The 23302-nt window shown below is 49.3% G+C and overlaps 1 protein-coding gene across 1 annotated transcript in view; it reads right to left on the reverse strand.

Annotated features, from left to right (window-relative positions):
• Positions 1-837: 837 nt before the first annotated feature.
• Positions 838-23302, reverse strand: part of zfpm1 (zinc finger protein, FOG family member 1) — a 63619-nt gene continuing 41154 nt past the window's right edge. Inside the window, exons 4-9 of the mRNA XM_027018013.3 lie at positions 16671-16804; positions 8501-8603; positions 7291-7509; positions 6045-6275; positions 5345-5572; positions 838-5125 (exon numbers count right to left, since the gene is read on the reverse strand). Coding sequence (XP_026873814.2) covers positions 2802-5125; positions 5345-5572; positions 6045-6275; positions 7291-7509; positions 8501-8603; positions 16671-16804 — 3239 coding nt within the window. The 3' untranslated portion in view covers positions 838-2801. The remainder of the gene's footprint in view (positions 5126-5344; positions 5573-6044; positions 6276-7290; positions 7510-8500; positions 8604-16670; positions 16805-23302) is intronic.

Genomic DNA, 23302 nt, shown 5'->3' on the forward strand with positions numbered 1-23302 from the left:
TTACCAGTGTGCAGTGCAGACTTACCAAATGCTAAAATATCAATAGAAAATAAATAAAACATGCTTATATATGATATATAAAGCATATATTAATGTATCCTTTAACATGGTTAAGATCTTGGTGGGCATTTTGTCCCTCACGTTAGCGGTTACAGTTTGGGTGTTTTATTGCTGATTTTGGGAGTATGGAATCAACCTAAAATGTAAAACTAAATAATGAAATCGTGACACTGACCAAGTCACTAAAAGCATCTGTGCACATGCAATGCACCGGTTTCAGTTGCTTCTGTGTTTAAGCAGTGAAGTGCGTCATTTGAGACTGTATGGGACTGTATAGCTCACGTAGCATGTCTTCATTAGCATGTCTTCATTTTTCACTTTAAAAGGCAGGATATGTCCCACACATCTGATTCATGTGCGGCAATGAAATCAGAGAGGTATATTTCTCAAAACTTTTTTTTTTTTTTTTTTACAAGCATGCAATTCATATTCAAACAAAAGCTAATCTCTGCAAATTTTGATGTGGTTTGTGTCTGAAAACTCGTCTGAATTCCCCAGGGCTTCACATGGGCTTATTTAATAAAGCATTAAAGACGTGTGGCCTTGAATCTGCATGAGTGGGTATGAAAGCAGAAAAGCGTATTCTCAGGATTTCGTTTTGCTCGTCCTAAAAACCCACCACAAGTCAAAGAACAAAACTGGGTGCTCAGAACGTTAAACGCTCGTGCTTGCATGAATATCCCGTTTGACTGAATACTGTGGAAGATTGTGGGAGTTCTGTAAAGACAAAGAATATGTGTGTGTGTGTGTGTGTTTGAGGACAGACGTGAGTGGGGCTTTGCACTTTAAATGTCCTCCAGGACTTTTATTTTCCCATGCATAGTTTGGACAAGTGTGTAGTGGAACTTTTCATAGAGATTGAAAAAGAAAGGAAAAAAAGATATGACATTCATAATTATTTTTCCAACAACATTTGTAATTATTCACAAAATATCTTAATTAACCCTAAGTTGTTTTAAAATGTTTTCATCAGGGGGGAACTTCAGACAACCAAAAGTGCTGTAAAAACAGAAATACAAAAAAAGCTTCTAAAACTAAAACATTCAGCAAAGTTTTTTGTACAACACAGTGCAATAAAAAGGGAAAACCGGAACGTAAAAGTGGTTTTTTCACCACTGGTCTCATGAAGCAGTGACTGTTAGCCAATCAGAGAAGAGGAGAAGTGTCGTAAACAGTCCTGCGTGAAGTACAACTGGTGGAGCACCATCTCAAATCCACCACGACACAGAAATCTCGCCTGCTCTGTGTAACACCGGGAAACGGGAACGCCACGAATAACGGAAAAGCACATACATGTGCCGTGTGCCAAGGGGGCTGTGGGGGGGGGGCCCACCAAGGAGAGACCACCTGCCACTGCTCACTACAAATCACACTCCTGCAGGGCAGCAATGAGTGAGTCAGAAGGAGACGTGGAGCCGCCAGAGAGCACCGGGAGACCGTGGGGAACGCCAGGAGACCACATGGACTCGCTGGTGTTTTTCCACCGCCGTTACCCTACAGCCTGTGAGAGACCTCAGATGTGTCTTCACCTTCATTTATGGGCCAAAATAAAAAGAAACAAACAACTCAAAGACATGGACGCCATTCACCGAGTCAGGGAGGGTGATGGAGCAGAACAACGGGCCAGAGGAAGAGGTCTTGGCCAAAGAGCCACGGTGTTTTTGTCTCATGCCGTTAGGACAACGGAGACAGTCGACCCGAGGGATTCTTAACGGCCCGGTGCTCTCTTCTAACACCTCTGAACCAGAGCAGTGAGCAAATACTGCGAATGAACACCATGCACTCATTCTTCTACTATACCAACACTTACCTACTGGACACAACCAACGCTGACACGCTATGGAAAGCAAAGAGAGTACTGGGTTCCAAAGATCACTGAGAGAAGACACACGTCTATGCTCAAGAACATACAACACATTAAAGCCTGAAATGAAATGGTTGCTATCGACAGTATGAAAAAAATATACAAACAAAAATATAATCTTTTTCTGGGGAAAACAAACAAACAAACAAACAAACACAAAACCAGGTAGCATTATGTGGAAGGGAAATGAGCGTGGAGTCAAGGGGACTAAGAAGTTTCACATTTTCCGTCTGCACAAGATTCCACATGCGACTGGTAACTTCAGGAAATCAGCATCTATCCAGCTACTTGGGCTTTCTTCCCCGTACAAAATCTGTTTCAGTGTATGGACAAGAACATTTCTCAGCACGTCATTAAAAAAAAAAAAAAGAGAGGCCTGATGAATCATACAAGTCCACTAGGGGGCAGTATTTCCCCCAAATTAACGACTGATCACATGTTAATGGCTCAGGAAAATTACAATTGGTAGGGGACACAACACAGCCAGCGAATTACCATCATCATCTTCATATGTGTGAGTGTTTAAAACAAAGTGAATTACTGGTGATAAATGTCGGCCCTAGCATCCCATCAGAAGATGTCCTAAATGGGATAAACTCGTGTGAACAAGGAGGATTTTGGATGGGTGTTAGTCACTGGGGCACACGTTTGTGTGCAGGTAGCACATATCATTTAGTGTATTATAAACTTGACCCATAACGAGCAATAAGTTACCATAGTAACAATACCAAGAACAGCAGGGTTGGCATGGCAACCTCAGCATCTGGTTAGTAACAGTCCCACTTTTTTACACTGTCTGAACTGGGCGGGGCCATGCCACTTGTGGGCGTGGCACTTGGCACTTGCAAGAGTTGAGAGCAGGGGTGTGGGGGTGGGCTCACTTGACGTGCTCGGCACTGTGGGAGGAGCAGTAGTACTTTTTGTGTGCGATGAAGGTGGAGAGGCTACTGAACTTGATATTGCACAGCCGACAGTAGCGAGTGTTCCCGTTCTGCAGCGGCACAGCCGGGGCTACGTGGGCGTGGTTTAGAGCTTTTTCTGGGAGGAGCAGAGGCGTGGGGGTGTGGCCCCGTGAGCCCACCTCTCTCAAGGCTTCAGGCACAGGTGACACAGTCAGAGGGATCGAGCCTGTGGGCGAGAGAGCGGGACGGGCCGCTTTGGGAGACCCACCCCCTGCGGGAGGATGTCCCACGGTGCTCCCGTTCAGCAGGGGGCTAGAGGGGGAGGCGGCGTCCCTCCGGCCTCGGCCATTCACGCTGTCTCTCTGGGGCTTTGGGCCCGGTTTGGGAGGGGTGGGCGGGGCTCCGTCCCCAGGGCTGAGGGCGGGGCCGGGACTGACGTGGGCCGGCCCCGCCTCCGGCTGCAGCGAGAGGACCAGGCCGTGAGCCGTGCGGAAGTGCTCCATCAGGTCAGAGGTCACTGCTCGGTTGGGAGGGCAGTAGGGGCAAACCACGGGAGGAGTGCCGGGGGCTTTCGTCACGGGCACGGCATCCGGGCCGGGCAGGGCCAGGCTAGCGGGGACAGCGGTGGACTTCCCCGTCTGATGGCCCTTGGCATCCGGATGCAGGTCGGGGCCCCGGCTCTTGGGCGAGGTGGACACGGGCCTCTTCAACCTCTGCAGCTGCTCCAGTGTGTGGGGTTGTAAGGTGGTGGCAGGGCAGTAGTACGTCTTGTGGGCCAGGTAGTTCTCGATGCTGTTGAAGCTAATGCTACAGGCCGTGCACTTGTGGTAGTCCGTGAGGGGCAGCGCAGAGATGCCGCTGCCCCTCGTGGTCTCTCTCAGTCGGGGCTTCTTGCTCAGGTCGATGGGGCCGTCGCTCTCCGGACTGGAGCAGCGAGCGGCGGTGGACGCCGACGCCGACCTGGAGGGGGAGCCGTTGCCCTCCTGCTTGACTGCCATACCCGGCGTGGTGGACAGGGCGGTGGCGTTGGCCAGCGCCTCGCTCCGCGCCATGTGGATCTCGTACATCTTCTTGCGCTTGCGCGTGCGGACAGGCTGGGGCAGGAAGGTGGCCTTGCCCGGCAGCAGCCGCTGGTTGGAGGGGTCGTGGCGCGAGGCGCAGTAGAAGCGCTTGTGCACCGTGTAGTTCTCGTGTCTGCTGAAGCGGATGTTGCACGCCTGGCAGTAAGTGCGCGTGGGGTCCTCTTCGGGGTCCTCGGCCGAGCCGCCGGGGCTCTGGCTGCCCTCGCTCGCCCGGCCCCCTCCCCCGCCCTCGCCCTCCGAGGAAGACGAGCAGGCCGCGTCCTTCGGCCCCGGGGTCTCGCTTTTCACCTCTGCCGGCTTGGCGTCCGTGGCCGAGCCGGCCGCTGCAGGGTCTGAGTGACCGGGCGAGGCCGAGGCGGCGCGACTGCCCGGTCCGGCCTGCGGAGAGGCGTCGGGACCTCCGGGGGGCGCCGTTGGCACAGGGCTGTCCTTCGCCGGGCCTGCCCCCTCCCCTTGCTGGTGCCTGCTGGAGCAGTACAGCCTCTTGTGGGCATAATAGTTGTTGATGTTGTTGAATGTGATGTCACACTCGAAGCACGTCGCCCCCTTTGGGACACCAGCGGGAGAGCCTGTGGGGTAGAAGCCCTGCTGTGTGGACGCTGGGCCCTGACCCTGCTTCAGCCTGCTGTGAACCATCTCAGACATCTTGGCCAGGATCTCCGATGCCTGTGGCATGATGGCAGCCTCGGAACTGAAGAGGTATTGGGGCAGAAACACGGCTGCTCCTGCTGGCACGGGCGCCCCTGCACCCGGGTGCACAGGGCTGCAGCCCGGGGTGGGACTAGTGGGCTCCGTCTTCACGGCCACAGCCGGCGGGCTCTTAGGCGAGGCGGGATGAGGCGAGCCTCCCTTGGCGTGCTTCCTGTGGCGATCGCCCTCCCTCGCCACATCCCTCGCGTCTCCCTCGGAATCGGAGCGTGGCTCCTCCTTGATGCTCAGCGGCTCCGGGGGGCTGCGCCCGCGGGAGGCAGCAGAACCGGCGCGGGCTTCCGGGCTGGAGGAGCTCGGCCTGGGCACACTGGCCGTCCGCTCGCCATCCGGGGCCTCTGGGAGCTCCGACGCGGGCGTGCTGCTCCGCTGGGGCGCGGGGCTCCTTTCGGCCGGGACCCGGAGCTCCAGGTGGGTGTGAACATGCTGCTGGAGAAGCGCGGGGGTGTCCGCCGCGAAGCCACACACCTGACACTTCAGCACCACGCCAGAATCCCCCGGACTCAGACCTGCTCGGGACAGGAAAAGAAACAGAGAGAAACTGAAGGCCCACGAGGGAGGCTAACGTAATGTCAAACCAGTTTAACTGGCTTTAAAACAGGGATCATTAAGCTGGGAGTAAGAGCAGAACACTGGGAGCTCCAGACTTGGTTCAAGAAGCAGACTGTGAATTCTAGAATGCGGGTCTGAGTGTTGCCGAGCAACGCCGTGCTGGCTGGACTGCTTACCCGACGCCAGCGCCACTTTGGGGGAGTAAACCTCACTGCGCGAGCCCGGCTGGCACACCATGTGGCTGGTGACTAAGTGGCTGTAGAGGATGTCCCGTGTGGTTGATACGAACCCGCAGCCATGGCACACGCCGTTCAGCGTGTCCGTGTGAACCTTGAGGTGCCGTTCGCAGTTGGCCTTGGTGGTGAACGCTGATAGGCAGATCAAACACACAAATGGACGCTCGCCTGGAGCACACACACACACACACACACACACAGCAAGGAACATGAATATTTCATGAACGATCAATAGGGCCAGTGAGATGATATAGTCCTAGAAATGATTGACGCCTACGTTCAGGCTGTATTTCAATTTAATAATTAGCTACTTTAGTTTTATTTCATTTACGGTTATTTGATTTATGTTATTAATTAATTATTACTCTAACCAACATACATCTGTAACTTCCATAACAGACACTTGTCATGGCAATAAAGCACATCTGAATTTGAGTTTGAGAGAAGACAGACGAGAAAAAACAAGCGAGGTGAATGAGTGAGAGAACTGAAGTGAGGGGAAGGAGAGGCGAGGTAAAAGAGTGAGAGGCGAGGTAAAAGAGTGAGAGGCGAGGTAAAAGAGTGAGAAGCGAGATAAAAGAGTCAGAGGCGAGGTAAAAGAGTGAGAGGCGAGGTAAAAGAGTGAGAGGCGAGGCCTCACCACTGTGTGTCCTCATGTGGATCTCCAGAGAGCTGGCACTGGGGCAAGTCTTGTTGCACTGGGGGAAGGGACACACCCTCTCGTTGGGGTAGGTGTCCTTGGGTTTGTCCTGAGGCGGGGACGCGGTGGTCTTCTGCTTCTGCCGACTGGCGCAGTAGTACATGAGGTGGGCTTGGAGGTTCCTCTCGCTCCTGTACCAGATGCCACAGTCTTTGCAAGGGAAGACGTCCTCTGGAACAAAGCCCAGCGCCAACACAGTTCAACGCCACAAAACAACCCGACTGGGGCGACTCTTGGTATGGCACGGCATGCAAGTGTTTATGCGGTGTATTTGTACCGCAAAAAATGCGGGACTTTCGTGTCTCAGGTTGTGTGTGGGACACAGGACGTCCACGCATACCCACTTTTATGGGATTTTATGGTTAAGTAGTTTATTGTGTCTTTATGTTGTGTTGGGAGCCTTATGCAAGTTCCTTTTAGATCTTTATATTAAGTAATGATGCAGTTCATTCAAACACATCACAACGTGGCCTTCAACGAGGACACCTAACACAACTACATATAAACCCACCCCACACAAGACATGACACACACACCAACACATTTCGGAACAGGGACGTCAACGTCATCTCCAAGGCAACCGCTTGTGTGTGTGTGTGTGATTGGGCTGATGTAGTGTCCGGGTACACTGAACGTACTATATTTGATAATGACCACAGTGCTCCCTAATTACCGGTCCACTTTCAACATGGCTGCCTGAGGAGACTGATCGTGCATTATCCTTTAGCTCCGTTTACTGGGCTTAATCACGTTCTAATCACAGCACAGCTGACTCCTCCAAACTCCCAACACTCGCAATATGGCAGAGAGAGAGAGCGAGAGCGAGAGAGAGAGAGAGAGAGAGAGAGAGAGAGAGAGAGAGAGAGAAAATGTGACAGAGAAATGTACTCCAACCAGTTAAGAATGTCTGACAGGCACACCCTCTCATCTGAGACAATACTGCCACCTCCTGGTGATGACTGAAATGGTCAAATGACTGAGAAACCTGTGCGATTCCGTTAATTTACCACTTTAGCAAGACAGTTTCAACAAGCTGGTGTTTAAGATTCGACTAAGACTGGGAAACGTAAGAAACGTGCAATACTGATGTAAAAATTCATCACACATGAATCAACACACACCAAGGGGTAAGTAAAGTTTTTGTTTTTAGGTATTTTTGAACAATAGATCACGAGTTGCGACTCACTGTTAATGACGGCAGTCGCCAAGATGGCAGCCATGCCGGCCTGCTGTGGGAGGAGCTGGATCTCAGAGGGCGGGGCTGCTGCATACGTAGGCTCCTCTTTCACTGGTGCATTGTGGGTCTGCGTAGTGGATGGCCGACCAGTGGCCGGCCTCGACAGTGTGGCTACCAGAGCATCTCCCCTGCGGAGGTCTTGATTGAGCTTACAGAGCAGACCATCACCTGAGAAACAAAACACCACGACATTTCAGGTGGGAAGCAAAGTTGGATAACACAGTGGGTCAGTGGCTAAGATACTTGACTAGTAATTCACAGTTGCTAGTTCAAGCCCCACCACTGCCAAGTTCCCACTGTTGGGCCCCTGAGTAAGACCCTTAACCCTCAAATACTCCAGTTGTACTCAGTCATAATTGTAAGTTGCTTTGGATAAGAGTATCTGCAGGGTGCACGTAGCACCTTGCAAATGAAATTCATCAGCTGCAACTGAAAACAGATAGGGTTTGTGGGTGCATAAGAACCATCACTTTAGACTCCCAGTTAGGAGCATTTGATAGTTGCTCTCTCTTCTTAAACACTGTGCCAGTGTCTTTTAAGGGTCATTATACATTGAGTAAGATGACAGATATCCTGCAGGGGTCTGAAGGCATAGCCGTCATTGATGCCGGGGACACATCACCACCACTCTCTCTGAAATGGTTGGTTTTGTCCCCATCACTTTTTGAAATATTAGTGTTTCATCTACAAGTTTACATTGTTTCATTTATTGAACAATAATTTGAGTAACATTATGCTTGTTTAGTCAATAAAATTAAACATATTCTGTTCCTAATGACAGAATCAGAAAACGTTCATGCTTGTTGTCACACGATGCCGAGATAATGAACGCGCGTGCACACCTGACGTTTTGTGAAACAAAAGAAATCAAAAAATATTTTTCAAATTTTTTTTAAATCAAAAAGAGAAAACAATTGTATTTATATAAAAACCATAATGCTGGTGATTCTCAAACTATTCTCAACACTGATGGGCTTGACAAACGCAGTCATATAATGTGTAGTGAACCTCTTCCTTTCAGTGAACACACGTGAACCGGGACTCGATTCTTAAAGGGGACGTGAGTTTGAGTGGCGGCTAAACTGAATTCAGCACTCGGTTTCTCGTCGGCGGTACAAAGGTTGGGTTTTGCTGTCGGAGTTCTGAGGCTGTGCAGTACCTTGACAGGAAATGGTGCAGTTGGCCTCTGAATAACAGGAGGTCACAGGAACCTTTGTGATCCAGTAGTCCACATCCTCACACACCAGAGCCAGTGGAGTGCCCTAAACACACACACACACACGAAAGAAGCTCAAAAATGCCTGTCTAACTTATTTGCCACAAATTCAATGAAAAATATTATATAAACAAACAACAATCTATTTAAAATCGCAGAAACTTCAAACGTTTTGTTAATAAATCGTGAATAATGACTTAAAGTCTATTTTACTTTAGGAGCTGTGTGGGAGTGAATGTGGAGACAGAGGTCTGCAGGTCACCGCGGGTCTGCTACCTCACGGCTACGTCCGCTACATTACAGGGATCCTTTTAAAGGGAGGGTCTCCTAACAGACGCCTGCCGCAGGGCAGGGCAAAGGAGATAAAAAGGAAAGGGAACCCCCAGAGAGGGCAGTCAGATGGGGTAAAGAGAAAGGAAAGCACCCCAGAACGGGGCATTCGAACAGGACAAAAAGCAAGGAAATGACCCCGGAAACAACCCCAAAGAGGGCAGTGGAAAGGAGATATTTCAGTCATGTCTGAACAGACAAAGCTGTGTGTTTGTGTGTGTGTGTGTGTGTACATGTACATCTATGGTTGCTGGGGAATATTAGTGTAAACACACCTGGTCTGTTCGGGGCCCATGTGTGTCCTTTCCACCTTATCATGATGTATATATGTATGCACATGTACACTCTCTCTCACACACACACACACACACACATTCCCACAACCTTATCATGATATATGTATGTATGTACACACTCACACACACACACACATCCATATCATTCCCACAACCTTATCATGATATATGTATGTATGCACACACACACACACACACACACACACACACACAAAATCACTGACCGGAATCTATTAATCTCACCATTGCATTGCATGGACAATAACTAGCACATTAAAAAGGTCACACCACAGACTAAAGACTTTGAATGTGTTCGTACCAGTCACATTGAACGATGAAATAAATGCACTGGCCACTAAGAACAAGCTTCACATTCAGTGATCACACAGGATGACGCGTAAGACCTGTCAGCTCCAGTAGGTGGCAGCAGTTCCCCAGGGCAGGCCGTGCCCTGGACCGGGGGGCACCACACTCACTTCCCGGCATTACGCCCACCACCTCGTGGGGCGGGGGGGGGGGTGTGCCGGGACATGCCCGTCACGATGCCGACTCAACTTTAAAGGCTGAAGCATATGAAAGGCGTCTTTTCAGAGGATACGGAGACGCGATGAGGCGCTGGGGCAGCGAGATGAGAGAAGCAACCATGGAGGACGGCTGAAGGGTTTCTGTCTAATTCTGTCTGTTCTTGCCTGAAGATACGATGCGTATTGTATTTCGCGGCGGACCAGCGCCGATAAGCAGATAGGGATCCTTTTGTTTTAATTTGAAACTCGACGCCGGAGCCGCGGCTGCCGTGAGCGTCGCGTTCTGCTGCTAATTTCAAACTCATTTAACACGACTCGACTTTGGGTTGCACAAAGGCGGAGGGCGACCTGGTCAGCGGCCCCGCTCGGCCCGACAAGCACGGCCGTGTTCGCTCCCAGATGAAACGCCTTCACTTCGCCCCCTTCCTCCTCCTCCTCCTCCTCCTTCTCCTTCTCTCTCCTTCTCTCTCTCTCTCTCTCTCTCTCTCTCTCCCCTCTCTCTCTCTCTCTCTCTCTCTCCCCTCCTTCCTTCTCTTTCGGCTGAAGGATCGGCCGGACTGTGGAAGGGCACGCGTGCCGAGGTAACGCGCTAAGCGACGAGGCAAGCTGCAAACCCGAGTGGGGCGGAGGAGCTCCAGCCAGCCGCCCAAGCACACGGGAACGTCAGCAGGTACCGGGACCGGACCGGCGAACCGGGTCGACCCAGGAAGCTTCTGAAGAGCACTCGGTCACAAAACAGTGCTGGGTTCATCATTCAGCCAGCAGTAATCAAATCAGATCACTCTGTATAAGGCGCGGAGACAATGAGCAGTTTTTAAAACGGGACAGAACCTGACACTCAGGTCCAGGACGTCGGCGTATCCCAGCCCACCAGTGCGGGAGGCCAGTACCACACGACGCGCTGCTGGTTTTGTGCTGGTTGGACTTGTTGATCGTACTGTATATAGTATAAAGTGTGACTTCCTCTTTCTTCACTACATTTGTATATTTGTCGAGGAAACTGTTGGAATTTAAAATGCAGAAGGATAGTCCATCAGTGCCGCCCACAGGGTTTCCAGAGGAGGGTTCAGAGGGCGGTTCCTCCCTCTCTCTCTCTCTCTCCCCCCCCAACCCCCCCAGGCTGGGGTGCTCTGCTCTACGCTCTTCAGTATAAGAGTCTTTGAGGTGCAGTCTACGTCCCCTCATCCCAGACCACAACCCCCTCATGAATATTAATCCGAGCGGCCGCGTTTTAATCTGCCTGATCCCCGGACTGCTGTGGCTCAGACGATAGTCAATCTTATTATTTGGTCTGATATTAAGAGACGCACACACACACACACACACACACACACACACACACACAAACTGCATACTCTCATCCCCAATTCATGTTACTATCAACACCATTCTAATGCACATAATAAATTTGCTTTCTCAGGCACACACACGTCCCACAAGTCCCATCTGAACCACACACACACACACACACACACCCACAGAGCACTGAACCCCCAAACTGGGTCTTATCACTCCCCAAACCGCCCCTCTCTCACATGGATAAACGTTAAATGCAAATGATGCAGAGCTGATGTCATTTCCCCTCTTCACCCAGGGAGATGGAAGTAATCATCCCCCCCCCACCCCCACCCCACCTCGAGAAAGCACGGCGTGGAGCGTCTCGGACTGGGCGCATTCCGTTTGGGTTCCATGGTGATGTTGGCAGTGAGGAAGAACTCCGGGCGCTAACGGTTGATTGTACACGTGCTGGCTTCCTTTAGACCAGACCCCGTCCTCCTCTGTCTGTCTGTCTGTCTCTCTGACGTTAGGTTGTGGTCCGCTGGCCTTTCTGACCTCAGGACACACGACCAGCTCAACCTTTCACTTCTCCCTATTCTCTCATGTCTCTGTCTGTCTGTCTCCTGATTCCTGCCCGTTCCCGTCTGTCTGTGGCACTTTCCATGTTCCAAGCGCGTCTTTGTCATCGTGTCCTCGCTATCCAGCCCTGGGCTCTATCTCCCCCGATCTCTCTGCACATCCCTCTCTCTCCCCTCCTCCCCTCTGCCTGCCCCACTCTCTATCTCTCCTCTACAGGAAATGGGTTCTTTCCTGAAAGGGTGTACAGGAGAGTGCACACTGTCCTAAACAAAGAGGTCAGTGTGTGAATCCTCCAAAAATACAGAAAAGAAAAGGAAGGAAGATAATAATCAGAAAGCTTCTCTCATCCGCTTCTCCCCCTCTGATACGCACACATTCTTTTCTTGTTCTCTACTTTTTTACTTTCAGTAGCCCTCTCTCTCTCTCTCTCTCACACACACACACAGCATGCATTCAAACATGCGCACACCTGAGCTGCGAGCGCGCACACACACACACACACACTCAAACGTGCGCACACCTGAGCCGCAAGCACACACACACACACACACACATGCCTCCAAGAAAACAGAAACAGGGTTTGATGAGCTGCATGCAAATGACATGTAAAAATATAAAACTGCAATACTTAAAGCAGAAAAGATAAGAGATTGGAGAGTGAGGCACTCCTGGAAAGCAGCTCCAATGCCGGTGCTGATGAGCGCCACAGATAAAGGAAGGCATTCCCTCATCTACCGCTCTCTCTCTCTCTCGCTCTCTCTCTCTCTCCCTAGCTCACCCTTCCTGTCGTACCACAGTTGCGAGCGCACACCAGCCACTCTTCATCTCCTCCTCCTCTGCCTTGCCTTCTATTTGTGCTTCTTCGTCATTCCGATCCCCAGCCTCTCTCCCTCCCCCGGGAGACGGCAGAGGCCGCAGAGCCCCACACCGGGCCGTCCTCCGCCTTCGCAAATGGGACCGGCCCAAAAGTCGTCTCTTCTCAGCCGGCCGGGTCTCGCCTCGCTTTGCGCGGTCGTCTCCGGGCGGATAATGAAGGCCGGTGGTGGAAGGGAAAACCACGCGTGGAGGCAGGTGTCGCTCCGAAACCCTCCGCAGGCAGATAAACTAGAGCGATAGAACGCAAGGTAAACAATCCCTCTTAAGAGGGCGGGGTCAGCGGCGCCTCACCTTCACGCGTGCTTTGTGGGGTAGCGGTTGCGGTAGTGGCGGTGGATGATGGGTGGGCGGCGGCGCTTATCGCCGCAGTTCTCCTGGAGAGATTACCGGAGGATTAACGGAGACGCTTGTTTCTAAAACATGATGAAAAGAGGCTCGTGGCGTGATAAGGCTTTGAACTCCACTCTCAGCCTCACTGTCGCAGTCTCTCCAGGCGGAGTTTCCCCGAAAACACCAACACGGCAAACACAGAGGGGGTGAGGGGTGTTGGTGTGCGTTCACGCACAGGGTTATTGTCATGAACGAAAACTATCCCAAAATCAAGTTGTGAAAAAATTTTCTTGTTAACTGAAAAATGACAATTTTAAAAAATACAAGCTAAATCAAAACTATAAATGTTCACTACAGCACAAACGGTAAGGAGACAGAGTTACAAACGTTTTATTTTAGACTTGTACAATGGCTTTGTGGAAGTGGATTCTGCAAAGATGACGATGTCACTAGGTAGAGAGTATGCACTGACATCACTTTTCCATCGGAGTACGCCTCCTGAGTACAACCGAATGGCAAAAAACTGCAACATGGCTGCATTTATTAGTGGAAACAGCAAAAACAGGAATGAAACAATCTTATCTGTTTCAAATAAAGGCAGTTGGACTTTTCAGTGATCTATCCAAATTACCAAAGAAGCAGTGGATCATGTGCCCAGCAGATCATGGACATCGACATGTGACCAGTGAATCATGTGACCAGCAGAGCATGTGGGATCGAGTTTGCTGACATTCATATGTGATTGATTTGGATTTTGATCAAAGCTCCCACAGCCTTGTATGACAGGATCTGTACCACTGACACAAGGCCTAGTCAAGGTGTATGTGGACAGGTTCCTAAAAATGTTTGCATTTTATTACTTTGAACTTTTATTTGGAAAGCTGTAGGCTAGCGTGGCCTGCTATGTTTGTAGCCAACAGTCACTCTGTAACATATATCTGTGCTGTTAAAACTGTTAACATTAAATCTAACATACATAAATATAAACTATACGTTATTGGGGTCATCGTGCACATATCATGAATTTTGAATTTCATCATAACCTTGTCAGATACCTCCTGTCATCACAACTTGCATAATAAATATTAAAAACTAAAACTAAATAAAAAGGAAAAAATAGGCTAAAACTAAATAGAACTAAAAAAATACCTGATATAAATAAAACTATTTAAAAATGTTAAACTATAATACTGGTTCAGAAATGGCCAGTGTGTGTCCAGACAGGGCCGGTGTGTGTCCAGAGAAGGCCTGGGTGTGTCCAGACAGGGCCGGTGTGTGTCCAGAGAAGGCTTGGGTGTGTCCAGACAGGGCCGGTGTGTGTCCAGAGAAGGCCGGTGTGTTCAGACAGGGCCGGTGTGTGTCCAGAGAAGGCCTGGGTGTGTCCAGACAGGGCCGGTGTGTGTCCAGAGAATGCTGGTGTGCAGAAGCTGCACTTCCAGTGTCTCACATTCAAATCCAGTCGTCATAGCGAATGCCAGATCATGACTGGACCTGTCACTAATACTACACAGACACTAAATGCTTGTGTACAGGTAAGGATATTTCATTACATGCAGGAACACACATAATACGCTAAAATCCTGACTGTACAATAACTACTCTCCACTCCCCTATTGAAATAACACAAAAGATGCCGTAACCCTCCAGTAGACGGTCGCCCCAGCCATTAAAAAGGGCCAAGTAAATACAACACAAACATGCGCTCTTATGTGCAGTGTGTATAACACAATAGGGAGATTTATTTGACGCCACTCAGGGGCCATGATTAGGTCATTGTGGCAGACGTTCATCTACTACTCCTGATGCTGACATATAAAACAGGCTGCAGAAGCATTTAATAATCTGTGATGCAGTCAGTAACTTTAACTAAAAGCTTCACCGTTAAATGAATAACAGCTTTGTTAGGAAGATTCCAGGCTGGCCAGGAGAACTGTACCTCGTGCTTCCATACACAGAACAGATCGGGTCTGCCTAACATCCATGACGCAATATCTGAGATGCAAATGAGAGGCTTTACATATAGTGCAGACTGTAAAAACAGATAACCTACATCTGTCCCTAAAAACTCCACCTTTCTCTGTCCCTAAAGACTCCACCTCTCTGTCCACGGCCCACAAGAACACACAACACACCAAACCCACTCGACTGGTACACGACCAGAAACTCATTATCAGCACAGATCAAGCGGCCCTCGAGCCAGTGTGCGTGGTGTGTGTCCAGCACGCAGGCATGTGTTTCCTGCAGGCCTAGCTGTGCCATGAGCTCATTGTCCAGCGTTGTTTGGAACGTTTGCATCGAGCAGATAGCTTATCGGAGCGACCCCAAAGGAGAGGAGACTTTGTAGAGCAAAGGTGAAGTGGCTAGGTTTGGCGGTGGTGCCAGAGCAGAGCTACCCGCGAGCGGGGCACTGGGACGGGCACTGGAGAGGTGAGCAGACAGACAGGGAGGGAAGGAAATGCCCCCTGAAGCCCAGAATCTCCCTTGCAACGGAGAATCAGTATCAGTACTTTTACTGCATGGCCGGGCGGGTCTCGACGCACAAACAGCCCTGTAGGGGTCCACGGAGGCTCCCCGGTCTGATCTTCGTCACAAACATGGCCGCATACCCTCAGTGTTAGAAAGACCAGCAAAGAAAAAAACATAAGCATTGGACGTACGATCTCAAGGCTCCGCGGAATCCAACACTTGCATTCCGCCCCTTTTCGTGACGTGAGTGTGTGCAGGAGCGTGTGGGCTCGTGCCCCTCTGCAACCCCTCAGCCCATGCCTCGCGCACCAGCTCGGGAGTATACGGAGGAACCGGGCCGACGGGATTGGAGGAGGGGGTGCGAATCCCCCCGCTGCTATCTCACCCAGATACACACTCCTTCAGTGCCCAGATAGCAGTGGGTGCAAGGGGGGAGTCGGCGTGATAGAATACGAATGTGAAAGTTCCAAACTGAAAATCATCAACAAAGCCGTGCCTCGATAACAAGGTTCGGAGGAGGGAGGGAGGGATGGAGACAGGAAGAGAGGAGAGAGAGAGAGAGAGAGAGATTAAGAGGAGGGAGGAGGTGAAGGAATGGTGGAAGGGAGGGAGTGGGGTGGCACAGGCCTAGAAAATCCTGATAATAAATGAAATCTTAGAAATGGGAGCCTATCGAGGAGGAATCAATCATTCGGTTGGCTGTCCTGGAGGATGGCGCCATGCAGAGATAAAAGAGGAGCGTCCGTCTGGGGGGATGGGGGAAGGCGGCAGCCAATCAGGCGCGGGGTTCAGCCAACAGACCCGCGCGGGTCAGGGGAGACAATGAGCAAAGCTCGTCCTACAAGGCACCAGCCACCATTTGCATACAATCATCTGAGGACCTGCTTTCTCCACAGTCCAGTGAGGGAAAATACAAAACACAAGCCCTGGATTGCTCCAGGGGGTTAGAGTGGATTAGCGCGACTGGACAGACAATGTCATTTCTCCTAAAGTTCTGTGTGTCGTATGTTATGTGGTCGTTTGTTTAAACACACTATCCTTTAGCATGGTTTCTGTGCCATTTCCTGCTATTCCTCAGGCTTGGAACTCTGTGCAGATGTGTTTGAATATGTGTGTGTGTGTGTGTGTGTGTGTGTGTGTGTGTGTGTGTGTGTGTGTGCACGCGCGCATGCAAGCATGTATAAGAGCAAGAGTGCATTATCTCTAAAATGTTCAAGTACGTGTCCGGGGACGAGAAAACTCTCACAGTGTCGCGTCACGTGATCAGATGGACTTGCAGCACATGACAGCAGGCAGGCGTTCAGAGCAGAGGCAGTCACATGAACGCTGGTAATGCGAGGAGCCAAGGAGACAGACAAACTGACTCAAACATTCAGAAAGGAGCCTGGAGTACTTGACCTTTGACCCCATCCCCTTTCAATCCTGCTGTCTCACCTCAGTGGATGTTCCGTCTGCATTCTTGTTTGATTGGATGGTTCCAGGGAAAGGTCCCCACGCAGTGGCCAATGACAGGTCTCTCCGGGCGAGAACCTTGGAGTCTTCAAGCCCCTCGACCAGCTCCAAATCATCTGTTTCAACAAACACACACACACACACAGAGGAAAGCAGATGGAATGTTACAAACAAGAAGCTCCGAAATGCAATAAGGAAGAAATATTTAGCAGGAAACTTAAAACTCAAAAGAGCCTTTCTCTGGCTAGCACTGAATATTGTCTGACAAAACGTTTACACAGAGGAGCAAATTCTAGATTTAAGTTACAGCAGTCTAAGTATATCAGGGCGAAATATGATCGCAACAAAAGCATTTCACAGATAGCCCCAAATCATCTTGCCAACAGCTTTCTTTCTGTGAAGGGTGTTGTATGCACTGTGCACCACCAGGGGGAGTTTGGTACTCACTAAGAAGTGAGCGCTTAGAAAAAGTGGGCCAAAGCAAAGGGAACTTTTGTACTTCCTGTGACAGATAAGTGCAGAACAGGGATAGAAGTCAAGGCTTTGCTGATTCACAGATGCAAGCTGACACAGGAACAGACAAGAACGCCACTGTGAGATATGACACTCCTCCAAAATAGCATTAAAGTAGCATTAAAGCCTCAAGTACTACACACTCACACTAATCCACTCTTAACAAAGAAAAGTCACTAGAGAATTGCAATGTAAAGCAACCCCCCCCACAAAAGAATGGCCCAGTGTGTGTATACTCTATCAGAAGCAGTGACACTAGAGTTAGCAGTAGAATAGTTAGCACTAGAATAGAGTTAGCACTAGAATAGAGTTAGCACTAGAGTTAGCACTAGAATAGAGTTAGCACTAGAATAGTTAGTACTAGACTAGAGTTAGCACTAGAGTTAGCACTAGAATAGAGTTAGCACTAGAATAGAGTTAGTACTAGACTAGAGTAGCACTAGAGTTAGCACTAGAATAGAGTTAGCACTAGACTAGAGTAGCACTAGAGTTAGCACTAGAATAGAGTTAGCACTAGACTAGAGTTAGTACTAGACTAGAGTTAGCACTAGAATAGAGTTAGCACTAGACTAGAGTAGCACTAGAGTTAGCACTAGTTAGCGCACACACACACACACACACACACACGCATGCACGCGCACGCACGCACGCACACACACACACGCACACACACACACACACACGCACACACACACTCCTTCAGGTCTCTCTATGGTTCAGTCTCACTTTCGGGGGTCGGGCTAAAGTGGCGAGAACGATAAGACTGTTTGTCTAACACTCTCCATGTCAAAACACTCATCTATCTTCTCTGTATCTGTCCCCACCAGAGAACAACAGACAGACGCTGATAAAATGGCTTTCCCACAGCCAAGACCCACAGAGGGGGGGGGGGGGGGGGGGGGGGGGGGTTGAGGGACTCAGCAAGGAACAAAGATGGAAGCAGTCAGCTATACAAAGGGGAGGCATATGTGACAGAGAGATGTTTATGACACACACACACACACACACACACACACACACACACACATAGCAAGCAGGTGAGGCACGTAGGTGGATGTGACGCTCGGTATCCCAGTATCATCCACGAGCAGGTGAGATGTTTGTAGCCTGGCCACGCTGAAGCCTGGTTATTAACCAGCTCTGCCGTTAGCCATCAGAGATTAGGCTGCTATCAGTGAGCAGAAGTCCAGTGTCCAGGGCTGTAATCTGCGCAGGGTCTGAGCGCCCGCCTCTAGAAAGGCCCCCCCGATCAGGTGAGCAGCCCCGCTTTCTGGAGTCGGACACACGTTTGCTCTGCTCAGTCGGCGTGCCCCGACACCCTGTTCCGCAGCGCTTAGGGAGTATCTGTGCTCCCTGATCGTGGAAGATTAAAAACACTTTAACAGCATGTGCATTAAAAAAACAAACAAACAACCAAAAAAAAGTTTCATTTTTGCCTCACCAGCGTGTCTAACGAAGCTCCACTAAGGACAGACATCCGTCATCACCACGAGTCCACTGCGCTTGCACTCAGCACAGAGCGTCTCTGCCAAGCCATAGCAACCCCCTACAATAACCTCACCAGCCTTATCGATGCGATTGCGTGAGCAGTGCCCAAAACGTGCACACTGGCCTTATCAATAGCAAAGAGTCCACACAGCTCTTATCAATAGCGCCCCACACTAACAGTGTCCACACGGCTCTTATCAATCGGCCCGACGTGCTGGAAACCAAGCGCTGTCATTAATGGGACAGCAACTGCCGAAGACAGCCTGGACGGGACTATCGGAGAGAAAAAGAGGAGGAAAGGAGAACAAGAAGAATTGAAAGATAAAGAAGGAAAAGAAAGACAGAGAGGGGGAGGGGAGGGGAGGGGAGGAGAGGAGGATATAAAGCAAGGCATAAATAGAATCACCATTTGAGACAGAAATGAGTTTTTGCTTCAGAAAAGAAAACAGGGAAATCTCCACAATATTTATCATTACATCAAGAATCAATACAGAAAACATATGTCTACCACTTTAGAACCCCCCCCCCCCTCCACCCACTGACACACACAGACACACACACTCACAAAACCTTCTGCAAGCCTGCTGAAATCCAAAATTCACTGGTAAAACTTTCAACAGTTGCTCCTAAACAAGAACACATCACTTACTATGGTACTTGATGGTCAAAAAACCCCAAAACACTTGGCCTTTTCATAAAAGGTGCCTGTTGCAGAAAGGATGTAATATACTGAGTATGTGTAGCACTGGAGGTGCATGTGGAGGACATTCATCTACAGCACACACCTGTCGACAAACCAACGAACCAACGCGTGGGAAGGAGAATCAATAATGATCCTCTGTGGAATCGGTGGTTTATATCTGTTCACTCACAGTGTGTGTGGTAACTCATACATCAGTAACTGCGCCAGTAATTCTGCTCGGGTGATAGAAACCCTGAAATCCCGAGAACATTTGTTCAGGAGCGCTTGGCAGACGCATGTCAGATGACGTGAGCGGGGCATGAACGCCCAGGCTGTGTTAAAGGGCATGCCCAAGCTCTGGCAGCAGACGGGCACAGCTCAGCCAATCAGGCGGCTCCTGGGCTTCTCCTGCTACATGTGCGGTCCTATCTGGACTAATTGATTTTTTAAAAAGACTATTGTTGATATCAAATGAGCAGATCGCAGCGCCGCCATTGATTTTTTGACAAAGTACAACAGGAAATCTTTATCTGAACCGCACTCCGACCCCACACTAATAGGTGGGGTTTAACCTCCGCTGAATGACAAATCCAGCACTTTCCACATGCTCACAGGTATATTCTGTGTGTGTGTGTGTGTGTGTGTGTGTGTGTGCTTTAAGTTTAGGTTCATGACAGTGGTTAAAGCTTCTTACATTCAGTCTTCTCAGTCCATCTCTCTCTCTCTCCCTCTCTCTGTCTCTCATCTTCCTTCTCCCTCTTTCTCACTCATCCTCTCTCTCTCTCTCTCTCTCTCTCTCTCATGCACACACCAGCATGCATATTTGCATATTTTCACACAAAAACCACTTTAATTCGAGCGTGCCAAGCATCCCTGGGTCAAACCGCACAACTAAAGCTCCGTATTTCTAGGATATGCATCATATACTCACCACTGAATCATTTTCATTTTGCTTGTTTATTGCTGGGGAGAGATAAGACACCTGTGCTGCCACTCATCAGATGGGCTTCAACAGAACTTTATCATTGACATTTACTACTGTTTACACAACTAATTTCTCTTAACTGTACTTCTGAACTTTTATCTGCTCTGCACAATGTCTGGGAAAAGTGCAAGCGCCAGCCGCGCAGACTGGCCCCTTCGTGAGAAAGAGGAGTGATAACGACAACACAGACACGCAAAATGCAAAAATTTGGATCAGGAGATGACGAAGGGGATTTTATGTCACGCTTCCGAAAGAAACAAATAAGAATTCGCCAATCTGCCTTTCGGAATCTACAGGCTACGTTTTCAATATGCTACGGAGGGGATGGAAGGAGGTGTTGGGAGGCCGAGAGACCGACCGGCTCTCGGACTTGGACTTGCTGCAAAAAATTAAAACAGATAAATGCTGCAGAAGAGAAAGAATCTGATGCCTGGACCTCCCTCTGGCCCAAATGACATGTTTAAATAATCCCTCACTGCATCCCTCAGATGGGTCATGCTTAACACACGGTAGCCATTTATTTATACCTCATTAAGAAGGTGGTAAAGACTTTTTGTTTAGATTGTTCTCCGTCCGTTTTTGACACATATTTCTCACAGAAAACATCTCTCCCCTTCGTCAGAACGGCTCTTCTATCGTGCTGGGCTGCTAGTAGGTCACACCTGGACGCATCCCTAGACCTCCACAGTTCCTGCGTAGATGTAGACAATCTTGAGAAAATGTACACGTGCCAGATAACATCACTCTTTGGCTACGGCGTGCCTGTTAATGCATCTTTTAGTGGAGAATCTCTGCCCCGTATCATAAATATCTGTCACCTGTGGGAACTAATGATGCAAAGAATTTCTTCACACTGCTAAGGAAGGTTCGTCAGGCACTCTGTGGTTATGTCTAAGTAGTTTATATATATATATATATTTAAGGAAATATCCAGTTCAGATTCAGTGTGCGTTATACTGTCAGCTATGTTTTCACCCAGGAGTGAGATTTTCACGTTTTTTTCAAACACGACTGGCTCTTTCCTTTTCTAACTCGCACACAAGTGTCCCCAGTCTCGGAAATAACTAGGCCTTTCCAAGAAACTGCCACTTTTCCTCCCAGACAGCAGATCACTGATCATATAGTTACAACTGGAGTTACAACCGGCTTTTTTTGAGTTCGCTCGGCTCTCCTCAAGAGAGACGGGTGGCAGTGTGACCCCTAGCTGCCATGCACTGTACTGCACACATGGCCAGCCAGCTGAGTCCAGGACCTAGTGCTTGGTCCTGAATGTGAACGGCTGCTTCAGAAACCCGCATAAAGCTCAGCAGTGGGAGAGGACTGTTCCCGTAACGCAACACTAAAGCAGTGGCCCCGTAACGCAACACTAAAGCAGTGGCTCTGTAACACAACACTAAAGCACTAGCCCTGTAACACAACACTAAAGCACTAGCCCTGTAACACAACACTAAAGCACTGGCCCTGTAACACAACACTAAAGCACTGGCCCTGTAACACAACACTAAAGCACTAGCCCTGTAACACAACACTAAAGCACTGGCCCTGTAACACAACACTAAAGCACTAGCCCTGTAACGCAACACTAAAGCACTGGCCCTGTAACGCAACACTAAAGCACTAGCCCTGTAACACAACACTAAAGCACTAGCCCTGTAACACAACACTAAAGCACTGGCCCTGTAACACAACACTAAAGCACTAGCCCTGTAACACAACACTAAAGCACTAGCCCTGTAACACAACACTAAAGCACTAGCCCTGTAACGCAACACTAAAGCACTAGCCCTGTAACGCAACACTAAAGCACTAGCCCTGTAACACAACACTAAAGCACTAGCCCTGTAACACAACACTAAAGCACTAGCCCTGTAACACAACACTAAAGCACTGACCCTGTAACACAACACTAAAGCAGTGGCTCCGTAACGCAACACTAAAGCACTAGCCCTGTAACGCAACACTAAAGCAGTGGCTCCGTAACGCAACACTAAAGCAGTGGCTCCGTAACGCAACACTAAAGCACTAGCCCTGTAACACAACACTAAAGCAGTGGCCCCGTAACACAACACTAAAGCACTGACCCTGTAACACAACACTAAAGTACTGGCCCTGTAACACAACACTAAAGCAGTGGCCCCGTAACGCAACACTAAAGCAGTGGCTCCGTAACGCAACACTAAAGCAGTGGCTCTGTAACACAACACTAAAGCACTAGCCCTGTAACACAACACTAAAGTACTGGCCCTGTAACACAACACTAAAGCAGTGGCCCCGTAACGCAACACTAAAGCAGTGGCTCCGTAACGCAACACTAAAGCAGTGGCTCTGTAACACAACACTAAAGCACTGACCCCGTAACACAACACTAATGTAGTGGCCCTGTAACACAACACTAAAGCACTGTCCCCGTAACACAACACTAATGCAGTGTGTAACCTGTGGTTAATTAGGTGGATTTTAGGATTGTGAACTGAAGTGCACGTGTAAGCTGTTCAGGCTTGCATGTGAGTGTGCGCGCGCGTGTGCGTGTCTGTGTGTGTGTGTGTGTGTGTGTGTGTGTGTGTGTGTGTTCACGTGCATGCTCTCTCCCCCAGTCTCTCTCTCTCCGTCCTCCACCACGGTTACCCTTTCATAAATTGAAAGTGGAGACCTTCCAGAAACTCCTCCTGATAATCACACATAAATTAATTAGAAAATGTTTCTTGACACTCTCACTGCATAGACACGGGGAAAAGACTCCGGCAAAGGCACAAAATTAATTGTACGGTATGTGACTTCGATAATTAATTCAATAATTATTTCATGTCTACTTTAGCAACTCCTTCTGGCTTTGAAAAAGGACATTTTAAATGATAGCAAGTGAATTTAGATTTTGTCCAAAAAGGGGGAAGTGTCACTCTGAAACTATAGTACTATGGTTGCTATAATGTAGAGACATTTTCCCAA

This window comes from Electrophorus electricus, chromosome 6, assembly GCF_041902795.1.
Source record: "Electrophorus electricus isolate QZ-2024a chromosome 6, ASM4190279v1, whole genome shotgun sequence".
NCBI classification, from domain to species: domain Eukaryota; kingdom Metazoa; phylum Chordata; class Actinopteri; order Gymnotiformes; family Gymnotidae; genus Electrophorus; species Electrophorus electricus.